Source organism: Poromitra crassiceps (genome assembly GCF_964638095.1).
Source record: "Poromitra crassiceps genome assembly, chromosome: 19".
Taxonomy (NCBI): Eukaryota; Metazoa; Chordata; class Actinopteri; order Beryciformes; family Melamphaidae; genus Poromitra; species Poromitra crassiceps.
This window is the reverse complement of record NC_139646.1, coordinates 16,168,410-16,192,650: the sequence shown is the minus strand read 5'-3', so window position 1 is coordinate 16,192,650 and position 24,241 is coordinate 16,168,410. Positions and strand designations below refer to the sequence as shown.

The 24,241-nt window shown below is 44.8% G+C and overlaps 1 protein-coding gene across 1 annotated transcript in view; it reads left to right on the top strand.

Annotated features, from left to right (window-relative positions):
- rptor (regulatory associated protein of MTOR, complex 1) overlaps positions 1-24,241 on the top strand; it is a 225,792-nt gene that overhangs the window by 89,971 nt on the left and 111,580 nt on the right. Inside the window, exon 7 of the mRNA XM_083656294.1 lies at positions 11,786-11,961. Coding sequence (XP_083512420.1) covers positions 11,786-11,961 — 176 coding nt within the window. The remainder of the gene's footprint in view (positions 1-11,785; positions 11,962-24,241) is intronic.

Below are 24,241 nucleotides of genomic sequence, written 5' to 3'. Positions count from 1 at the left end.
TTTCACCCCTGTCTGTCTGTCTGTCTCTCTGTCTGTCTGTCTGTCTGTCTGTCTGTCTGTCTCTCTGTCTCTCTGTCTGTCTGTCTGTCTGTCTGTCTGTCTGTCTCTCTGTCTGTCTGTCTGTCTCTCTGTCTTTCTGTCTGTCTGTCTGTTTGCAGGATATCTCGCCAAAAAAATTAATGGATTTGCACAAAGCTTTGTAGAAAAGTAGGTAATTATTAACTTTCCACACCCACTGGGCAAAATAGTGTGTTGCAATGGGCGTGGCCAATCACAAAAAGGCGTAACAGCATGAAAGTTTGCAGAAAGGTTGGCGGAGGTATGAACTCTAGTTACATCAGTGTACTGAGAGGTGGAGGTATGCACTCTAGTTACATCAGTGTACTGAGAGGTGGAGGTATGCACTCTAGTTACATCAGTGTACTGAGAGGTGGAGGTATGCACTCTAGTTACATCAGTGTACTGAGAGGTGGAGGTATGCACTCTAGTTACATCAGTGTACTGAGAGGTGGAGGTATGAACTCTAGTTACATCAGTGTACTGAGAGGTGGAGGTATGCACTCTAGTTACATCAGTGTACTGAGAGGTGGAGGTATGCACTCTAGTTACATCAGTGTACTGAGAGGTGGAGGTATGCACTCTAGTTACATCAGTGTACTGAGAGGTGGAGGTATGCACTCTAGTTACATCAGTGTACTGTGGAGGTATGCACTCTAGTTACATCAGTGTACTGTGGAGGTATGCACTCTATTTACATCAGTGTACTGTGGAGGTATGCACTCTAGTTACATCAGTGTACTGTGGAGGTATGAACTCTAGTTACATCAGTGTACTGTGGAGGTATGCACTCTAGTTACATCAGTGTACTGTGGAGGTATGCACTCTAGTTACATCAGTGTACTGTGGAGGTATGCACTCTAGTTACATCAGTGTACTGTGGAGGTATGCACTCTAGTTACATCAGTGTACTGTGGAGGTATGCACTCTATTTACATCAGTGTACTGTGGAGGTATGCACTCTAGTTACATCAGTGTACTGTGGAGGTATGCACTCTAGTTACATCAGTGTACTGTGGAGGTATGCACTCTAGTTACATCAGTGTACTGTGGAGGTATGCACTCTAGTTACATCAGTGTACTGTGGAGGTATGAACTCTATTTACATCAGTGTACTGTGGAGGTATGAACTCTAGTTACATCAGTGTACTGTGGAGGTATGCACTCTATTTACATCAGTGTACTGTGGAGGTATGAACTAGGGATGTCAATTTTCGGTTAATTTCACTTTCGATTAACCGACGCTAATAATCGATTAACCTATCGGTTAATTCATAATTTTTTAATATAAAAAAAAAAAAAAAAAAAAATTTTTTTTTTTTTTTTTTTTTTTTTTTGTCTATTTACTCAATGAACTCATGCCCAAACAAGGCGTGTCTATTTAGATGCTGAAATGTTAATGCTTTTTGTGTTAGAATTTCTAACACAAAAAGCATTAACAAGCATTAACAAAAAGCATCAACATTTCAACACAAATTCTTTTTGTGTTAGAATTTCTAACACAAAAAGCATTAACATTTCAGCATCTAAATAGACACGCCTTGTTTGGGCATGAGCTCATTGAGTAAATAGACCAAAAATTTTTTTTTTTTTTTTTTTTTTTTTTTTTTTTTTTTTTAATATTAACTGATAGACCGACAGCAATAACCGAACAACGACGTTAGCGACGGTTAATCGATTAACGGTTAACCGTTGACATCCCTAGTATGAACTCTAGTTACATCAGTGTACTGTGGAGGTATGCACTCTAGTTACATCAGTGTACTGTGGAGGTATGCACTCTAGTTACATCAGTGTACTGTGGAGGTATGCACTCTAGTTACATCAGTGTACTGTGGAGGTATGCACTCTAGTTACATCAGTGTACTGTGGAGGTATGCACTCTATTTACATCAGTGTACTGTGGAGGTATGCACTCTAGTTACATCAGTGTACTGTGGAGGTATGCACTCTATTTACATCAGTGTACTGTGGAGGTATGCACTCTAGTTACATCAGTGTACTGTGGAGGTATGCACTCTATTTACATCAGTGTACTGTGGAGGTATGCACTCTAGTTACATCAGTGTACTGTGGAGGTATGAACTCTATTTACATCAGTGTACTGTGGAGGTATGCACTCTATTTACATCAGTGTACTGTGGAGGTATGCACTCTAGTTACATCAGTGTACTGTGGAGGTATGCACTCTATTTACATCAGTGTACTGTGGAGGTATGAACTCTAGTTACATCAGTGTACTGTGGAGGTATGCACTCTAGTTACATCAGTGTACTGTGGAGGTATGCACTCTATTTACATCAGTGTACTGTGGAGGTATGAACTCTAGTTACATCAGTGTACTGTGGAGGTATGCACTCTAGTTACATCAGTGTACTGTGGAGGTATGCACTCTATTTACATCAGTGTACTGTGGAGGTATGCACTCTAGTTACATCAGTGTACTGTGGAGGTATGAACTCTATTTACATCAGTGTACTGTGGAGGTATGAACTCTAGTTACATCAGTGTACTGTGGAGGTATGCACTCTAGTTACATCAGTGTACTGTGGAGGTATGCACTCTAGTTACATCAGTGTACTGTGGAGGTATGAACTCTAGTTACATCAGTGTACTGTGGAGGTATGAACTCTATTTACATCAGTGTACTGTGGAGGTATGAACTCTAGTTACATCAGTGTACTGTGGAGGTATGCACTCTAGTTACATCAGTGTACTGTGGAGGTATGCACTCTAGTTACATCAGTGTACTGTGGAGGTATGCACTCTATTTACATCAGTGTACTGTGGAGGTATGCACTCTAGTTACATCAGTGTACTGTGGAGGTATGAACTCTAGTTACATCAGTGTACTGTGGAGGTATGAACTCTATTTACATCAGTGTACTGTGGAGGTATGCACTCTAGTTACATCAGTGTACTGTGGAGGTATGCACTCTAGTTACATCAGTGTACTGTGGAGGTATGAACTCTAGTTACATCAGTGTACTGTGGAGGTATGAACTCTATTTACATCAGTGTACTGTGGAGGTATGAACTCTAGTTACATCAGTGTACTGTGGAGGTATGCACTCTAGTTACATCAGTGTACTGTGGAGGTATGCACTCTAGTTACATCAGTGTACTGTGGAGGTATGCACTCTATTTACATCAGTGTACTGTGGAGGTATGCACTCTAGTTACATCAGTGTACTGTGGAGGTATGAACTCTAGTTACATCAGTGTACTGTGGAGGTATGAACTCTAGTTACATCAGTGTACTGTGGAGGTATGCACTCTAGTTACATCAGTGTACTGTGGAGGTATGCACTCTAGTTACATCAGTGTACTGTGGAGGTATGAACTCTAGTTACATCAGTGTACTGTGGAGGTATGAACTCTATTTACATCAGTGTACTGTGGAGGTATGAACTCTAGTTACATCAGTGTACTGTGGAGGTATGCACTCTAGTTACATCAGTGTACTGTGGAGGTATGAACTCTAGTTACATCAGTGTACTGTGGAGGTATGAACTCTAGTTACATCAGTGTACTGTGGAGGTATGCACTCTAGTTACATCAGTGTACTGTGGAGGTATGCACTCTAGTTACATCAGTGTACTGTGGAGGTATGCACTCTAGTTACATCAGTGTACTGTGGAGGTATGCACTCTAGTTACATCAGTGTACTGTGGAGGTATGAACTCTATTTACATCAGTGTACTGTGGAGGTATGAACTCTATTTACATCAGTGTACTGTGGAGGTATGCACTCTATTTACATCAGTGTACTGTGGAGGTATGAACTCTATTTACATCAGTGTACTGTGGAGGTATGCACTCTAGTTACATCAGTGTACTGTGGAGGTATGCACTCTAGTTACATCAGTGTACTGTGGAGGTATGAACTCTAGTTACATCAGTGTACTGTGGAGGTATGCACTCTAGTTACATCAGTGTACTGTGGAGGTATGCACTCTAGTTACATCAGTGTACTGTGGAGGTATGCACTCTATTTACATCAGTGTACTGTGGAGGTATGAACTCTAGTTACATCAGTGTACTGTGGAGGTATGCACTCTATTTACATCAGTGTACTGTGGAGGTATGAACTCTATTTACATCAGTGTACTGTGGAGGTATGAACTCTAGTTACATCAGTGTACTGAGAGTGCCTTGACCCCATCTGGTCTGAGTGCTTTATTATGGGGCCACCTGCTTCCTTTTAAATATCTCATGACTTCCTGCACACACTCAGCAAACACGCTCCCCGCATTAGCTGTGGAGCGGAAAGAGGGGTGTGTGTGTGTGTGTGTGTGTGTGTGTGTGTGTGTGTGTGCCTGTCCATCATGCAGAGATCGGGAAAGTTTCAAACAGAATCACTGCAGCACTCGCAGCTACAGATGTTACTCATCTAATTTGGCCGTCTTATGCTGTGTTCAAGAAGGGCTCGTGTGTGCGAGAGCGGAAGTTGTGTACGCGACATGCTCGGCATTCAAGTGGTCACGTCGTGAACATGCGCGGTTGACTAGAAGCCAACGAGGCTAACAATGTAGCTACCCACTAGCTAGCGAGTGGCTAACTACTGTACGTTAATGCAGGAAATGCAAAGGCATAAATAATGACAGAGGAAACAAGATGAGACTGTTGAGAATATCAACATGTTCCTCAGACATATTATAAAGTGACTATGAAAAGCTGTACACAGCTAAAATGTCAATATATTGATGACTTTCCATCGACGTCAATGGCGTCCGTCATTTTGTGAAAACGTCACAAGACACGTCACAGGTCGTGAGCTTCGAAGCTTTCAGAAAGATTCCACATACCAAGTGGTGAATACCACCTGAGGGGGCCGTTCAAGTGGATTTATGTCGTATTCACGGTAAACACGAGCCTCCTTGAAGGCAGCATTACTGCCACATTTCCAAGGTGTTGCTGCACTGCCATGGCAGCATTCAGGCGTAAACAAACAAAGAACACATTGAAATAACAACACTGGGCCAGTACTGTGGCAGTACCACAGTACTGTGGCAGTACCACAGTACTGTGGCAGTACCACAGCAAAGTGGCCAAAAGACTTGCGTAACAACTTAGTGCACATGTAGGGCATACTGGACTGCTGTGTGGAGAGTGGACTACGTGTTCGTGTGGCCAGTGTTTCCAGTATGTCCTCATTAAGCCTCTCCCGGCTCCCACTTTCATATTGATGAATAATTAATATGCGACGGTAGAATTTCTTGGTTGACTCGAGTTGCAGTTTGGTCGCCGCCATGTTTTACTGTATGCGTGCGTGACTGAGTTTCTTTACCATGTTTGTGTGATTACACAAGGATCTGAAATCCCCCCCCGTAGGGTTACGCTTATAAATTAGTGTCACTCCAAAAAAAAAAAAAAAGAGGAATTCTCAGCAATTAAATTGTATCCTTATATCCCCAAGTGGGGGAGAGAGGAGAGGAAGCTGTCATGGCGAGGTTCATGGTAATTTGTGAGATTACAATTATGCTAATGTGATAATTACACTGGATGCTTGGCATTAATCAGCCTCTGCTCGCAATGCTGTCGTCTTTAACGCATGGATTAGCGCAGCGACGCACAATCTCTCCAAACTCTTTTAGGAGACAATGTTCCTCTAACATTGACACAACAAGATCACTGTGAGAGGCTTAGATATGCATGTGGCTTTGATTGTATATATGTGTGTGTGTGTGCGAGTGTGTGTGTGTGAGAGAGAGAGAGAGAGAGAGAGAGTGTGCGAGTGTGTGTGTGTGTGTGAGAGAGAGAGAGAGAGAGAGAGAGAGTGTGAGTGTGTGTGTGTGAGGTTGAGTGAGTACATTTTCCTCATTAAAGAGGGAGAAGGGGAATAATGCTGCATGAAGATTGGCACACGTCCTCTCGCACAGCAGTGGCGGTACCCACTCATCACGGCTGCAAACACATCACTCTTTCGCATAGGGATGAAATATACATGTGCACAGAAGAAAAAAATACACACGCCGAGTTACACCCCCATTATCACACACCGCCATTAATTTAGACTATTGTTCGAAGAGCAATAAGAGTAATCTTGATATCATGATTTATTCATGTGTGTGCTGAACTCGTTATACTGTAGTGCAGTACTGTAAATGCATAAAGTCTCGCACTGAGATCTGAGCCTGAGCTTCTGTGTGTGTGTGTGTGCGTGTGTGTGTGTGTGTGTGTGTGCGCGCGCGTGTGCGTGCATGCATGTGTGTGTGTATGTATAGAGAACCCAGCCTACTTATTATAGAGTCAACTCATGAGTTATCGGACTACCAGATAGCAGTAACGGGTGCAGATACAGTGCAGGAACGCGGTGACGTTATCTAAACCTACACTCCTCAGAAGCTGTTTTCTGGCTGTCATTTGCCAAACTGGAAAAGAGAAAAAGGGATTGAATGTCTGAATTAGGTGATGCCGATTCCCAAATGAAATACAGATGCTTTCGTTACTTATTGCGTGTGAAGTCATCTTTCTAGGCATACTGTGCACAGTGTGCAGTAGGAACAGAGTTTTTCTTTTGTTTAGTTTGCAGGGCTCCCTGTGGAGCAGTTGTGTTATTTGTCTCTGCTGGGTCTGGTCTTGTAACCGGCCTGTCTAACCCTTAGGGCTCAGCAGAGCAGCCGTCCCCTCAGTGCTAGCCTCAGGTGGTGTGGTAGGGTTTGCCATGACTTGCATCAGACGCTGAGAGACAGTACACAGCTGGCAGGGAGAGCTGTGTGGAGTCGCTGGCATTCTGGACCTCTAGGTCAGTGCTACTACAGGTGTGTACTGTGTAGTGGAGCTGCAACCATTAGTCCAGTAGTACATCCAGAGAAAATCAATCGCCCACTATTTTTTATAATCAATTAATCATTTAGACCAGCGGTTTTCAAAGTCTGAGACTGTGTGGGCCCTGCCCCCCCAGACAAAGCTTGTGGATTTATGTGAGTGTGCCTGTGTGGTTGTCTGTTCACTGTATGTTTGTGCTTGTATCCGTGTGGGTGTTTGCCTGTGTTTGAGTGTGTGTATTTTCCAACACCCACTCGCCCTGCTCAGCCTTTCGGTCTGTAGCCCAAAAGTGTTTGCAAACATAGAATGTTTTTTTTTTTTTTTTTCAATATTTTATTTTCAATTTTTCAGAACAGTGCATAGACAAGACAAACGAACATGCCGGAAAAACAAACAAACATACATATATTATTGACATTCAATATTACAATGTGATTGCCAGCTGCATAAGGTGCTTATGTGCTTGTGAGAGATATTGTGCATGGGGAGGGGATCCCACGCAAGGGGTCCATGAGAAACCAGCCGGGCGAGTCACCCGTCACCCCTGACCTCATCGACTGGTGTGGTTGAAAACTTTTTAACTTAATTGGTCCTCAGGATCCTAAGTCTCTCCATCCGTATAACAGAGGGCATGTCCATCAACCACAGTTGGAAAGAAGGTGAAGAGGAGGACTTCCATTCCCTCAGCATGCGTTTCTTGGCGACAGTTGTCCCCTGTGTCAGAGACTGTTGCACAGCTGTAGGGAGCAGCCGAAGGCGGCGAGTTCTGCCTCCGGCTGAACACTTATTTTGTAGGCCTAAGGGGCCTTAGTTTATTGAAACTGCAGAAACACTGACTGCTGAAGGAGCCTTGAGTGGCAGAAGTGCTGACTAATATGGCTCCACCGCTATTATGACAGTGATTGTTTTTGTACGTTGTTATGGTTATTAATCATGATTATTCGTGTTGATGACTTGCATCTCATATCAACATCTTAACGGTTTTCAACTGGAGAATCATTCTAAATTAAATGACACACTTCAGTATCGTTGATGATACGTTAATATTGTGCGACTATTGGTTGTGGAAAACTGATACTGCGAATATACGATTAATTGTGCCTCCCCACTGTCGCATATATCTGTTGCATGCGCGCCTACTGTTGTTCAATCCAAGTAAGCATCCACCTCTTAATAAGAAATCAATTAAATTGTTCTTATGGCCTGTGGTAGTTCATTTATAGTTATGCCAATTAAAAAAGTGTCTCTCATGGCTGGAAACAAGAGTGTAATCTGGGATCCCATCAAGTGATGACACCCTCCATAGCTCTTCCACTGGCAATGACTGAAATTGTGGGGATTTTCCTCATTATAGGAATTTTCTGGAATGGAATGTGGCTCTTTTGGCTGTACAAACTACTGTAATAAAAAAAAAGAGCATCATTCCAGTCAATTGCCAATTAACTGGAGCAATTCAAATTGTTTCTTGGTGGCATTAAGGGTTAGAAAATTAAAGGTTTCTAGTATTGACTGGTCTGTTGAGACAACATAATAAGCATATTTGTATAGCTGTTTTCCTATTCTTCTAAATTTACAAAGGACTACAAATTAAAAAAACAAAACATAACAATCAGCTATGATAAAGGGAAATGTTGCATTGCTGGCTCCATTAACGCCCACAGCTCGTTAAAGTCCACTCAGCAAACCATATTGAGGTCCCAGCAAACAAATCAACAATACAACAGCATAACGAGCCCATAAATAGTGAAGTGCTCCAAGTATAATTAAAGTTGTACGTCATTTGAAAGTCTCCTTTTCCCTTTTTCATGTTCTCAAGTATTGACTGGGCTGTCCACGATGTTGGAAATGACGTGTTAATTCTGTTTGGAGCATAGAGTAGAAGATTGTTTATGACCAAGGACCACACTGGGAGTAGGCAGGCGAAAATAAAGTTTCTCTGCTGGGATCAATAAACTATCACATCATTAAAGTTCTCAAAATGATTCAGGCACTGTGTCCATTGTAATGTGTTTTACTGTAGCTAAAAGCACATTGTAATGTGTTTTACTGTAGCTAAAAGCACAAGGTGTTGCAAAAAGTGGCGCTGGCTTGTTTCTTAAGCAAGCTTATTTTCCTCCAAACAAAAAACACTTCATTTCTGCTCAAGACTCCACGCGCCCCATCTCTATTTGTGTGTGTGTGTGTGTGTGTGTGTGTGTGTGTGTGTGTGTGTGTGTGGTGGGTTAACTCTTTTTATGTTTGTTTTTCTAATGAGTTTTCAGTGTCTTTCTGCAACACTGTTTCAGATTTTCATGCAGCGTGACATGGCAGCTTATACAGATGAAACAAGCACATATATAGTGTAGATAAGCAGTGACCATCTTGCCGCTTTGATAAAAGCACGGCGATCAAATGTGTTTATTTTCTATGTTTTCCTTGCGTATAGATACACCCTCAAGGGTAGGGAGCCCAAGGAGCGGAGAGGCAGACCCCTCTCTGACGTCACCGGCCCCTATTCCCAGGGAACTAGTCTGGAGCCGTCTCCACCGCTTCTGGACCTGGGGGCGTAAACCAAGGAGACGGAAACAGTCTCCCGGAAACATGTGCGCCAAAAAAAATCCTAATCCTCGATTAATTTTCGGATGCAAAGCTTCTGTATTGGCTTCAAAGATGTGATGATGTGAATCCGTGACGTTTCTACAAGAAATACTTCGGAAACTTTGTTTGGTACGTCCATCTTTTTTTTTGTTTTTGTTTTTTTTTGTTTTTTAATCCTGTTTCCGGTGCCTGTTTTCGGTCTAGGGCGGGAACATGCCGAGAAGTGTAATTCAAGGATAGTGGAAACCAGGCTCTTCTCCTCGGGAAGAGCCTGGTGACGTGAGGTTACAGGGAACAACAACACGCCACAGTGGACTTGGCAAGGCGGAGGCGAGTAGGTTCCAGGAGCCTCTGGCCAGTGCGATACGGTTACCTGCTCCTCCCCAGTTCCACATCACCGCTGCTTCTCTGCCACTGCTGCCCTGTTGCAAGTTTGGATTTTTAACTTCCGGTGGAATGCTCGGAATGCATTATTTGACTCCCTGTCGCTCTTGGTGCGAAAGGTTTGAACACGCAAATTCGTCAACAAATATCCACATTTTCGTTTGTTTTTTCGTTTGGCCTTTGGCCTGAAATGACCTTTTCGGAGGGAAAGTTGACAGGTGATCAAATGAAATGTAGATCTGCCTTTGTAGAAAAGTTACGTAGGAGCTGTGAGATGGTGCCAAATCTGGAGAGCTATATAAAGTAAACACATGCATACATGCACGCCCTCGTGCACGTGCACTCAAACAGCTTGCACCAATCATGACAGCCGTTACAACAGGTGTGTGTAGGTGGTAAGGGGGAGCTAATGCCTTCACCTGTTGTTATTGCTGGAACCACCATGGCGCACACACGCGCACACACACACACACACACACACACACACACACACACACACACACACACACACTTTATCATTCTACTTCATGTTTTTTTTAATCTCTCTCTTGTTCTGTCTTATCAGAGTCTTCTCTCTTTCTTGTCAGTGTCGTTGTGTCTCTTTTGTCCGCCGCATATCTTTCTCCATCAGTTTGGAGCTGGACTTGTCCGTGTCCGTGACTGTGACCTCTCATTTCGTGTCTCTCTAATAAAAGGCAGTCTTATCTGGTGTTGAGCTGACGTCCATCATCCTGGCTGCTTCTGCTATCCTCTAACCCATCTCTCCCCAAATTTGGTCTCTTCATGGTAGTGTTGTCACGATCCAAGAATTTCAACTCTGATACCAATACTTTATTTTATACTTTATATCTAGCTACTATGAAACCATGCCAGGTGAGAAAAAAACAACAAGCAATGTGTTCCCACACTTGGACAGCTTTGTAGTTTTGTAACTTTATTTCATGGCAGTTTTATCAGCTAGTTCAGGTGGACAGGGATCCAGTTTAAGACGTGGTGGATAGTTTGAAGCAGTTGCCATATTTTCAGCTGTTTGACTGAATTTTGCGCTGACTGCTCCAGACCCCTGTCAAGAGCCAGACTGCGACTCTGTCCATTTCAATCTCTCTCTTCTTCTCCATCTCTGCATGTACTGTATATGCCCTTCTGAGGGTGATGTCGACTTGGAATTTCGGTTTGGTTAGAACATACAGTATTGGTGTCAAGTACCTGCTTTTAACAGGTACTTTTAATTACATCTAGGGACGGGCATTGCAAATTAGCCTTGGGCTATAAATGCTGCGATACAGGCCATCAGATGTTTTCAACATTATATGTTGTAAACATTATATGTACGTGTATCTGCCCCTACACAAATAAATACAATTAAATAAAAAATAAATAAAGTATTGAACCTCTCGCCCAGCTCTGGTAAGCAAATTTAGCATGACAGTAAAGTTAATGAATGTTGAATGGAGTCAAGTCCTACTTATTTAAGCTGTTTTAACCAATGGGATTGTCACAAAGTGCTTTGCAGAGAACATGCTCTCTGTGACTGTCAGAGGCGTCCATCTGTCTGACAGCTTCTGTCTCTGTCAGAGGCGTCCATCTGTCTGACAGCTTCTGTCTCTTTGAAGTCAGGATTTTTCTGTTTTCTGTCCTTCCCAATCTGGGCACCCACAGTTGATCAGTCTGACGCCTAATAAGTCTCTGGGACAGATTGCCGATATTTTGGGGTTTCCGGTGTAGAGCGGAGCAAGAGTCAAGTGTTTTGGTTCTGAAACCCAGGTTCATTCTATGATTGGTTGCTGTTGCACTTGTAGAATGTCTCTTAATTGGACATTTCTATCACAATATACGGTCAGTTGCGCCTTCATTGTTCCAATTGTTTTTCCCGGTGGGGAGGGCTGAGCAGTGAGGCCGGATGATTTCTAGCTGTGAGGGCAGTTTTCCATCAATAGGGGGCGCCATCTCAACCAAATGAATGTAAAGGGGGAAACTCTCTGGTCTGTCCGTTCAGGTGGCAGCCATCAACCCCAACCACCCTCTGGCCCAGATGCCCTTGCCGCCTTCCATGAAGAACTGCATCCAGCTGGCAGCCTGCGAAGCCAGCGAGCTGCTGCCCATGAACCCCGACCTCCCAGCCGACCTCTTCACCTCCTGCCTCACCACGCCCATCAAGATCGCCCTCCGGTGGTAAGCTTTTCACTCACACCTTCCCTCCCTTACCTCACAGCAGAGTCATTCAGTCATCTGCATGAAGGACTAGTGGGGTAGATGTATTTCAGTTTTCTGTTTCTTAGATTTATAAACTTCTTACATCGTATTGAATTCCTGCAACATTGTGCAAGTTTGAGAAATGCATTAGAGATGAGAAAGTAAATTCTCTGAAATCATGAAATACTGTTTTTTCCTTGCCAGATTTTTAACATTTAATGAGCACTTCTTCTTCTTCTTCACATTGAGCCCAAAAAGTTTAACCAGGGCAAGCGGAAGCTCCAAATGTTTAGAACCTTTGCTAATAATAATTTTGCACTAGCAACTGTGTGCTTGCTGTCTTTAGCTCAGTAGGTAAGAAAATGTAAAAGGCATTTTCATCTTCGCAGAATTTGAGTAACTTGAGTAATCGGTTTGGCCCCAATGTGGACTACATGTACTTATCCCTTTTGAATGTTTCTTGACCAAAAACCAATGCAAACATGCCACTAAGGAAGTTTTGAAGATTATTTTCGGGGCGACCTGTTAGCTCACCTGGTAGGACGCGTAAAATATTTGACATTATTTTCAGATTTGGGATGAATTCTCTGCGTTTTTCATTTTATGGATGCATTCTCAGTGATGGTCATGTAAAGACATGGAAAACCCAGGAATTTGTTTCTGTTGGCCCTCAGTGACTTGCCCTGTCCATTTCACACATTTCTCCAGCCCATTTGCAGCTCGTTAGAGGATTTCAGACGCTCGGAGAACACGATCATGTGTCACGCATGGAGAGCGAGTATCCCGTCGAGCCCCCAGGCCCTGTTCAGTATTCAGCAACGATGAAAAATGTAAACGTACATCTTCCACAGCGCTGCCATGATGATAACTCCCTGCAGAGGATGATGCAGTAATATAGGCGAAAGATATGCAGGCCAAATGAGTCCATTTGGGAGGCTTGGCGGCAGATACAGTGGCCTGATGGAAGTGCGTGATGAGGCATCGTTCAGAAGCCTGTAGTGATGGAGCCACAAGCTAAACGGAGAGAGCGGTTGTATTGCATCAGCCAGTCAGCTGTGTGGGGCATAGGGGGTGGGGGGGGTGGGGGTTGCACACCCAGGCAAAGGTGATTGCATCACCCCGATCCCCGATCAATCCCCGATCAACATAAAACATGGACGCACACACAGACACAGATATGGGTGGTTCATGTGTTATCCATGCATAACTCCACATACAGTATCAGGCATACGTTTGTGTTTATGATGGGATTAAGAGCTGATCAGAGAGGTGAATTGGGAGGTGGCACGCCCTCGGGTGGGGTCGTCAAAAGGGCCTTTCTGTGTGGAGTTTGCATGTTCTCCCCGTGCCCCCTGGGGGTTTCCTTCATATAGGAACCCCACACCAAAACATGCAATATCCTGGTCGCTGATGTGGTGCCTCCTCTGGTCATTAGGGACGCCTGTTCGGAGGGAGGGGAACTCATTGGAATAGCGTGATCCTCCCACATGCTATGTCCTACTGGTGAAGCTTCCCCTGTCAGGTGAAAAGAAGTGGCTGGCTACTGCCCATGTCTCTGAGGAAGCATGGAGCCAGTTTCGGCTCTCCCCAGATTGGCAGAGGGTGGAGCAGCAACCAGGATAAATAAATTAAGAATTAGCACTAACGGGGGATAAAAATGGGATAAAAAACAAGAAGACATTGTTTTAAGTAGGATGTGAAAGAGAAGTGAGATTGTGCTTCCTATTCAAGTATCTGTTGAATAGAGTTGTGTGTGTGTGTGTGTGTGTGTGTGTGTGTGTGTGTGTGTGTGTGTGTGTGTGTGTGTGTGCGCGCGTGTGCGCGTGTGCGTGTGCGCCTATCGTTGTTGGAATATTTGCAGCAGCGAGAGTGGAATGATTTTTTGTATGCCTGTATGAGACAGTGGAATTAGGCCAGAAGCCAAGGTCAATCAATTTCAGCTCTGCAAGCCAGAAAGTCTGTTTATCCCTCTCTTTGTTTCTCATTCTCTCGCTCTCGCCCATTCTTCCTCTGTCATTGTTAATGTTCTTCTCTGTTGTCTTCTCTGTCTCTCTCTCTCTCAAACACACACACACACACACACACACACACACACACACACACACACACACACACACACACACACACACACACACACACACACTCACACACTCTTGCTTTCACTCTCCCTCGCTTGCTCACTCCCTCTTTTGTTCTCTGTGTGTCTGTCTTTCTGTATAAGAATGTTACCAACTTATCATAGCCCACTCCTTCCTGCTGTCTGACAGACTGTTCTGTCTAATTACAAACTGCTGAATCTAAATTGCGCGCGTACAGATGTGTAAATGCTTACTGGAACAGGATAGTGTCTCTGCTCTGCACCACCACTCTTTACCACCAAAGTAAACATCGTCCATTGGATTCAACAGGATCTCTTGTGATACAACTGATATTTGGGCATTGCAGGTCTGGAGTTATCACCTCATCAGACATGCACTGCACCACCTGACCAGATCCATCCTCCATCCGCAGTGCACAGTCTCCCCATGGTGCCATCAATCATTACTCACCACCAGCACTTTTCTTTCTTTTTCTTTTGCAAACCATTTGAATATCTTCTGAATTTACTTTTCACACACTTAAAGTCATGGCGATGATTTAACCAAATTTTCAGCGGAAAATTTGAAACAGATGGATTTTTCTTTCTTTCCCCGTAAATCTGTAAGTGAGAAGGACAGGCTGCCTCCAGGAAGTGTCCCAGAGCTAGTAGGATGTTTGATCTCTGCCATAAATGTTAAAGAGTTTCGTTTATCTTTGTCCTCTCTAAATCTATTTCCCGTAGTAGTGACCTTCAGCATAATGAGATCTCCGTATTATGTCATTAATATTGATATCCCTTTACTAACATCCCATTGTGAAGAACAAGGTGCTAACAGCTAGCTGCATAACATTGTCTCAACTACAGTACTGTACAGTTCCCAGTACACTTTACTGCTCTGGATATTGTGGCACTTTGGGGGCAACTTGGGACTGATGTTTTCTATTTATCTGGGGCATAAATAGATACTAAATAGATACATAGATAAATACATACTTGTACGTCAGCCTCGACAGTGGAGCCTTGCGGCAGATAGTCCCATATACTCAAACGTCAGCTTGACGAGGGGTCGCAGGCGAGGGGAGTCCCCAGCAAAATGAGCAACTTGTGTGATTTCACTAGGATTTCAATGACTAGAAGTTACCCCAAGGAGAGAATGTAGTGCATATACTTGGTTCCACCCTCTCCCGTTATCTCCCCATCTACATTACTTGCGCTGTTCGCGTCAGCTGCGTTGAGTCACATTTTCGAGGAGCTGCACGCCAGCTGTGCCGACAGGCTCGCCAGCTGGCACACCCCTCAGCGCATTCGGCGAGGACTTTGACGCACAAGCATGTAAAGGCTTTTAGTGATAAATGTAACTTGACGGTGACAGATTACTAAAGGGATACACCACTTTTTTGGAAGTTTAGCTCATTTGCCACATCCTCCCCACATAACCAAGATACACCATGCCTTACCGGCACTGTCCGCTCAGTTTACAGTGAGCTACAGCCGTGAAGTTAGTAATTACAACAATCTATCTCTCACGCTCTGTCTCGCTCAGTTGTATTTTTTTTTTATCAAACATGCGGACCATCTATTTTGAGGGAGAACAACAACAAAGCTGGTCGCCATTTAATTAAATGTATGGTGTTTCATTTTCTCTCCTGAAAACTTCTCTTATTAAAGCAGGCCTCAGTGATAACAGTTTAAACTCAAGGGCGAGGAGGTGGTGGTGTAGTATACTGTTGGGACTGGAGGCACATTAATAATTCCACTCATAGTACAGCTGCCATTCAATGTCCTTCTGCCGGCTTTGATCAGGAAGAGCAATTTGAATGAGAATACTCCCAGCGCTGGAGAAACCCACCTGCCAGCTCAACGCCCCCGCCGCGGTCTCCATGCCATGTGGCCCAAAATCTATTCCTCCAGTTCCTCCCTGTCTCCATGCCTCTGTCTGTGCCCACTTCCTTTTCTAAAAAAAGACCCGGAGCTGTCTTCTCCTTCGTCTCATCCAGCCCCGCAGTGAGAGACAGAGGGGAGATGTCTTCTCCTTAGTTTCATCCGGCCCCGCACTGAGACACACACAGGGGAGACGGGGTGGTGTATTGTGTTGTGAAGGTGGGGGGGGGCGGTGGTGAGGTGCAATTCACTGATGTGGGGACTGATGTGTTGGCTTACCTTGGCTTTAAAACTTTAATAAAATGCAATGAGGAACGAATTATGGGGTTTACAGAGAGAGAGAGAGAGAGAGAGAGAGAGAGAGAGAGAGAGAGAGAGAGAGAGAGAGAGAGAGAGAGAGAGAGAGAGAGAGAGAGAGAGAGAGAGAGAGAGAGAGAGAGAGAGAGAGAGAGAGAACCTTTCATTGCTCAGCCAAGCAGAAAATCATTACTGATGGATCATCTCCAAGGGATTTCCCCGATGCTGCGATCGACAGGGGAGTTGAGGAGGTGTGGCTTCTGCAAATGGAGAGGGAGGGAACGGGATGACAGGCGGGGGGGAGGGGGGGGGGGGGGGAGGGGGGGAGGGATAGAAGGAGAGAAACGACAGATGAAGGAATAAAGACCCCGGAGTGCCTTTTTCCATTGTTAAAGAGCCAAATGTGTGCGCTGGATGAATGGGAGGATAACGCAGGAGGAAACTGTATCATCAGTGCCTGCCAGGCAGAACGGGGAGTGCAGCACCTCTGTCATTTTCCCCTTCTGAGAGCAGGCTGCTGAATCTGTGAGGAACGCAAGGCTCCCTGGCAAGGCGTTTGAGGCATTTGCCTCTGTCTCCTCGGTTTGGCAAGGCGTTTGCCTCTGCCTCCTCGGTTTGGCAAGGCGTTTGCCTCTGCCTCCTCAGTTTGGCAAGGCGTTTGCCTCTGTCTCCTCAGTTTGGCAAGGCCTTTGCCTCTGTCTCCTCACTTTAGCAAGGCGTTTGCCTCTGTCTCCTCAGTTTGGCAAGGCGTTTGCCTCTGTCTCCTTTGCCTCTGTCTCCTCACTTTAGCAAGGCGTTTGCCTCTGTCTCCTCAGTTTGGCAAGGCCTTTGCCTCTGCCTCCTCACTTTAGCAAGGCGTTTGCCTCTGCCTCCTCGGTTTGGCAAGGCCTTTGCCTCTGTCTCCTCACTTTAGCAAGGCGTTTGCCTCTGCCTCCTCGGTTTGGCAAGGCCTTTGCCTCTGCCTCCTCAGTTTGGCAAGGCGTTTGCCTCTGCCTCCTCGGTTTGGCAAGGCGTTTACCTCTGTCTCCTCAGTTTGGCAAGGCGTTTGCCTCTGCCTCCTCAGTTTGGCAAGGCCTTTGCCTCTGCCTCCTCAGTTTGGCAAGGCGTTTGCCTCTGCCTCCTCAGTTTGGCAAGGCGTTTGCCTCTGCCTCCTCGGTTTGGCAAGGCGTTTGCCTCTGCCTCCTCAGTTTGGCAAGGCGTTTGCCTCTGCCTCCTCGGTTTGGCAAGGCCTTTGCCTCTGCCTCCTCAGTTTGGCAAGGCGTTTGCCTCTGCCTCCTCAGTTTGGCAAGGCCTTTGCCTCTGTCTCCTCAGTTTGGCAAGGCGTTTGCCTCTGCCTCCTCAGTTTGGCAAGGCGTTTGCCTCTGCCTCCTCAGTTTGGCAAGGCGTTTGCCTCTGTCTCCTCAGTTTGGCAAGGCCTTTGCCTCTGTCTCCTCACTTTAGCAAGGCGTTTGCCTCTGTCTCCTCAGTTTAACAAGGCCTTTGCCTCTGTCTCCTCAGGTTAGCATGGCCTTTGCCTCTGTCTCCTCAGGTTAGCATGGCCTTTGCCTCTGTCTCCTCAGGTTAGCAAGGCGTTTGCCTCTGTCTCCTCAGTTTGGCCCCTCTTTGCATTCCCCCACTTGGGTGCTCTGTGAGTGTATCTGATTAATCATGCATGCACACAACACATAGGATATCCCTGCCATTGACACTTATCACACAAGTGTTGCACGTCTTTGTGTTCCTCTGGTTACTTGCGTGCTTACCCGTGCGTAAGTATATGAATGCCACTTGCTTTTTACACGCAACCGTTCCCGTGTGTGTGTGTGTGTGTGTGTGTGTGTGTGTGTGCGTGGCTGCGTGCCGTGACTTTGAACCTTCCTGTTCAGCTTTGACGGGTAAGGCGCGAGCCTCAAGTAGCTTCTCATTATCTTCGTGGACGTACTGAACCTTCAAGAGCGAGCAAGGGGAGCGGGTGTTAATGCGTCAGCAAGCGAGGCTCTCATGTGAACACATTGGGTATTCCTTTCATTCAGCGGGCGCTCCCCCGACCCACCACTTCCTCATTATATTCGCTGAGAACAAACATGGCTGCCTGACCTCCTATTTCTGGCTTTCTAGAGGGAAAGAGGAAACTCAAACACTCAAAAGAGTTACCTGTTACACTCACACACACTACACACTCAGCACCCTATCTGTTCTTATCCTAGAGCAGTGGTTCTCAACCTTTTTGAGCCGCGACCCCCCAAAAACTTTAGGCTGGGGTTCGCCACCCCCCCCCCTCCTCCTGTCGCTGCCCAACCCATGGTCTGCGCTGGAGGAGGCGACTTCCCAGTGCGCACACATTCACTGATTTCACTCACTGAATTCTGTTTTGTACAGTTTACATATAGTTTATAGCTTTATATATATTATGTTTAACCATTGGTATGGGAGATTCAATCATCATGTGAGGGAATCAAAAAAATCCTCCCCTTCCCCCTTTTTTTTTTACAATCATCCCGCGACCCCCCCAAATCTGGCGACCCCCTGGTTTAGAAGCACAGTTCTCGAGCGTTGGCTTAATGAGGAAACGTTGACACGTGTGTCTTCTCCGTGTGCCACCTGATGTAGAATGAACTAGAGAGAAAGTATTACATAATGCTGCATATGCCTTTGCTGACTGTTGAGTTTCTAGAGACCTCAGTGCATTTGAATAGAAGAGAGGGTTTACCTTAGAAAACTCCAGCATATCCTATAACTCAGCGCTCTCCCCGCTCCAGAGGCTTGAGTGTACCGCTAGAGATAATTATACCATATTTTCTTTAGACTGACTTAAAATATATCCCATGGCCTGTACAGCAGTCTGCTTCATATATCCAGAAACCAGTTACTAGACCAACTACTACGCATAATTTGCCCATACATCTTAACAATTGTGTGCTACTAGCTAGCTTGTGGTCTTTATATTACCTTTTTAACTTTTGTTTACATTGGAATAGATGAATGACCACTGCAAGTTCATCAATCTCACAACAAGCAGCCGCAGTTTGGGCTTTCAAGATCAGATGGTGCCAACAATTACCCACAATTCCTGCTCAAGATCCCTCGTAAAGGGGAAAGTTGGATAGTTCAGCCAAAGTTTGTGAACACGATCAACTCTATTGCAAAGTAGAAGGCAAAGAATGTCCGAAATTGAATTAAAACTTGTGAGTAGAGCGAATGAACTGGGAGTCGGGACAGATAGTAAAGGTGACAGCACAATATTTAGACAACATTTATATGTACAGTACAGCTATGCCGTTTTACGTGCGATCGGGCTGAAGCTTTCAGGGGGTGTAAAGAGCACCCGTGCAGGTGACCTGACAGCCGGATTTTTTAATTAGAGCAGATTAATTGCCCTAAAGCTGATTGCCCTGAGGCTATAGTTCAGTGATGATGTCACTGATGACAGCGATGATGTCATCAGTGTTGATGTCATCAGTGATGTCATACATAGGCATTGTGATGACATTGTGACATCACTGATGATCTTATCAGTGACACACACACACACACACACACACATGAGGGAGATGGAGAGGGAGATGGAGAGGGAGAGGAGAGGGAGAGAGACTGAGGGAGAGAGGGAGAGGGCGCGCGGTAATAGGGCAGGCGAGGCCACGCAGCAGCCGAGCTGAGGGCAAGGCCGCATATGCCAGGGCCAGTTCGGTGAGCTGCAGGGCGGGCGAGGCCGCGCAGCGGGCAAGCCTAGGAATCGAGCACGCGTAGATGCCTAGTGTATCTAAATAAGCTTGATTTATTATGAAAGCTTGCTAGTTTCGGTGGTGCTGTAGGCAAGGTCAGTCTCCCTGTATATTCAGGAAATATCCTTTAATTAACATAATGTTTGCAATTAGTGCTGCGCTTTGATGCTAATTAGTATTAGTAAAGCAGTATTTTTAGCAATATTTCGATGTTGATTGTAGAGTCCTCTCCATCATCACATTATTAATGATTAAGAAAGAGCATAATAATTCATCATAATGCGTCATTTGAAGTGTTGCTCTGTTAAGAATACAAAATAACAATCACACAAGTCACCAAATGCAAGCCACCACATTTAATGAGCAACTTCTTATGGTTGTTATGGTCTTATGTAACAATGAGGAAATAGTGGTTAGAGGCACTTGAAATGCAAGTCTCTTTTGTTATCATAGTCTGCAAAATACATTTTAGACATTTGGAAAAAGCATGTAAAATGTCTCCTGTATCTCTCAATGGAGCTTGCAGACATAGTGGTCTCTTTAGTTTCTGCTAATATTTCCTCTGTGGCCATAGCCTCTAGCAATAATTTACATTAGCTGCAGGAATTAACTATGTAACTCTGCAATTAAAACAGCTACATAGTGGCCATTCTTTCTTGTTTTTTTCCATCCTGTGCTTAATTGAAACAGCATTTTTGTGGTTGAAACCTCTTAAGCTAATATACGCAGCAGTTTTACAGTCTTAAAGTGCGTTCACACCGAGATATTTATTTTTCGCTCTGTCGCTCAAGTCAACCCTTTGGAATCGCTCTGTCGCTCTGTTTAAATCGCTCATCAACAGGCACACGAAATGACGGACATGTGGGGGATATAACGTTACGCAATGTCATGCTGTTTGTCCACTACGAGCCACCGTCATTGTTTACAAGCTAAAGCCTATCAGCGTGCTCCTAATGCGAGCTGCATACCGGTAGTACAGACTTCACTTCATGTCAGCTGTCAGCCTGTCAATGCGGTTTGTTGCCACACAATAAACCAGCGGTTTGTTCCAAGCCAGAGAGATCCTTGACTCGCTCTCACACGGCAGCCAATCAGCATTGAACAGCGAGCGACTGATGCCAGCGTATTTTCGCTCGAGTTGGAATATTTCATCTTGAGCGACGAGCGTATTTTCTCCCTATCGCTCTGTCTCTGCCGCTCGGACGCCCAGCGATTTTTCTCCCAGGCGAATATACGCTCAATCGCTCGTTTGCATTGACTTTGTATGTAAACTCGACGCCAGCGACCAACTTTAATAGGTCGGTGTGAACGCAGCTTTACCCGAATAGTAATATTGGTTTCTGTGGTTTCTATGTAGTCTCTGTGGAACTCAACCAAAATTTTGTTAAATAAAATGCTGATTTATTTTGCACATAATCTCACATAACCGAAAACTGTAAACAGTTTTGCAGGCATTAATTTAGTTTAACAGTTATTGAGAGTTGATTTGAGTGAAGCTGTGGACCACCAGTGATGTCATTCATGCACAATTGACATCACTGGTCCACATATTAAAACTTTAAATGTCCTGAAAACTAAATGAATGCCTGCAAAACTGTTCACAGTTTTTGGATGTGTGAGATCATGTGCAAAATAAATCAGCATTGCTTTTCGGTGAAGTTCTCCTTTAATTCTCAGCAGCAGCTATGGGCACAGAGGACATCTTTCTGGGAGGCTTTTGAAATTCACTCACGCTACAGGACTCAAAAGAAGAGAGACGACATCGATCAGAAACTGAAGGGAATTTTTGGCATCAGAATTTCTTTGTTCGCCATCCTCCAAGCATAATAGATGTCCTTTTAAATGTTTCTGTCCTTGTGACATTGCTGCGGAGAGAGCTTGACGTTCTGAAGGATTCACAGATCATACAGACAGCGGTTTATTTTAAATTCCATGTTGTGGATCAGCGGCAGATCAGAGTAGATGTGAGATCAAACGGCAACACTTTCCACCACAGGACCGAGGGACACGGTGACTTGGGAGGGCTGATTGAAGGAGTAATGAGCTGGAGCAGACAGCCGGCTCTGTGGGGAGCCCTCTCTCCTCCACGACCCACTTCTGGAGCCCAGGGAGTGCTTTGTCACACAGGAGCCCACGTCATTGCCCCCCTCTCCTCTCCTCTCCTCTCCTCTCCTCTCCTCTCCTCTCCTCTCCTCTCCTCTCCTCTCCTCTCCTCTCCTCTCCTCTGCTCTGCCTCTCCTCCTCTCCTCTCCTCTCCTCCTCTGCTCTCCTCTCCTCTGCTCTCCTCCTCTCCTCTCCAATCATTCACCCAGTCTATTCATATTTTGCCGTCTTGCTCTCTGTTCAGTCATTTTATAGTTTTCGACTTTAAACAAACACATTCAAATGACAAGCACAGACAGTTTACTGAGCCGCGGAGATGACCGGTTGTGTTGTGAAAACTTTGATAAAGAAGAAACTACACATTCTTTCCTATTTTCAACCCAATGGCTACTATCTTCACCCAGCAGGACATTGTATTCACTAGCGTAAAACCCTGTACTTGTACTTCCATGTTCTCTTCATGGATGGGGGGCGAGACATCATGTGGGGATGGACTGCTCAAAAATGTTCAAAACTGCTTTGGCATATTATTGCATAATAGTCTTGATCTGTGACGACTCACAAATGTCAAATTTCTCAAAATGCATGAAGTTCAGACGATGGCACCACAGCCTGCTTTGCATTGGTGAACACCCAATGACCCAAACGGATCTTTTTAAAGAGGATTTAAGCTTAATTTATACTTATTAGAAAGTGTCGCTCAGCACACATGGTCGCAGACAAAAAAGAAAGTGTCGCTCATGGTGTTGCATTTATACTTCAGTGAACGTTCGCCTCGGTTCAACGGTCACGTGACACCCGAACGTGCTGCAGACAGCCAAGAGAAGAGAGGGAATGGAATGCACAGTGAAACCACCTCGGAGGCCAGATGTAACGTACTTGGCTGCAGCCGCATACAAACAGCACACAACCACACAACTCACCACCTCTCTCAATGGGAAATTGGTCACGATGTTCTTTGTGATTTTCACAAAGTCATACATCAAGGACAGGCGGATAAAAATAGCAGGGACACGTTCATTCATTTCAATCGAGCGAAAACCAAAACAAGGAAGTCAAGCACGTGCCGTCTATATAGCCAATCAGACTTGCGCGACACCTGACGTAGTCAGCGACACTAGACATTTCACCAGGTAGCAGACACTGCTTGCCAACACTTGAAAGTGTCAACTCAAGTCCTCATTTGTGTCTACGACCGTTTCAAAAGTGTCGGCAGACAAAGCATAAATTGGGCTTTAGCCTCTTCACGATGGTTGATTACCTTCCAACGTGGCTGAGAAACAGTGGCAAACTTACCAGCCACAACCAAATTGACCAGCTAGTAACCGATGCGTCTCTTCTTCTCTGTCCACCGGCCCCTCCTCCATGTTCTCTCTGTTCTGTTGTTCTCTCTCTCTCTCCAGCAGTCCTTGAGTCTGCTATCGTTATTATTGGCTTTCATTCTCTCCTGATTTGCTGCCCCCATCCCCGTGTCTGACCGCACCTTCCCATTCCCATTCTCAGGCGGTCGACTTTATTTTCTCCACACAGTTTTAGTTGGTAGGCCCAGCATGTCATTTCATTGCACCAATATTTTGGTCCAGAGGCTGCTTCACACCCAATAATTATGTTTTCTATTGAAATATGTTGCCTGTTGACATTAATATCGTTCTGTCACAAATGTTTAATTGTGCTAGCAGTTGGGTAAACAAAGATTGTGCAACCGGTAATGAAGTTTGCTGTTACTGTATGAGCGAACTCACATCCGCATACCAGATTGTTTTGTCGCCATTTGTCAGTACTGAAAGGGTTTCAAACGACATCAAATCATGAAGTTAATTTCTTGTTTTTAACCTAAATGTTCATCCCATACTCTATACCCAAAGCAGAATGACTCTGCCTTATGATGCATCTTTAAAGCTTGTTTCACAACCAAGCCAACTGACTCTAGCTAGCCCCTCTGTAATGGTGTGATTAATAGGGAAGCAAAATGAGCAAAACGCCAACTCTATATTGGTTGTTTTACATTTGTGATGAATGCACTCTCCTGTCTGGCAGCACTGACCTCTGAAATAGGGCTCCATTATTGCATAACATATTAGTTTATATATTGTAAATCAACTGGTGCTTCCATGCACTGAATCAGAGATGGACCCAGAAGTACAAAAATGAGTTCCCCTTTGCTCAGGAGTCAGCATCCTTTACTTTCTTTATTCCA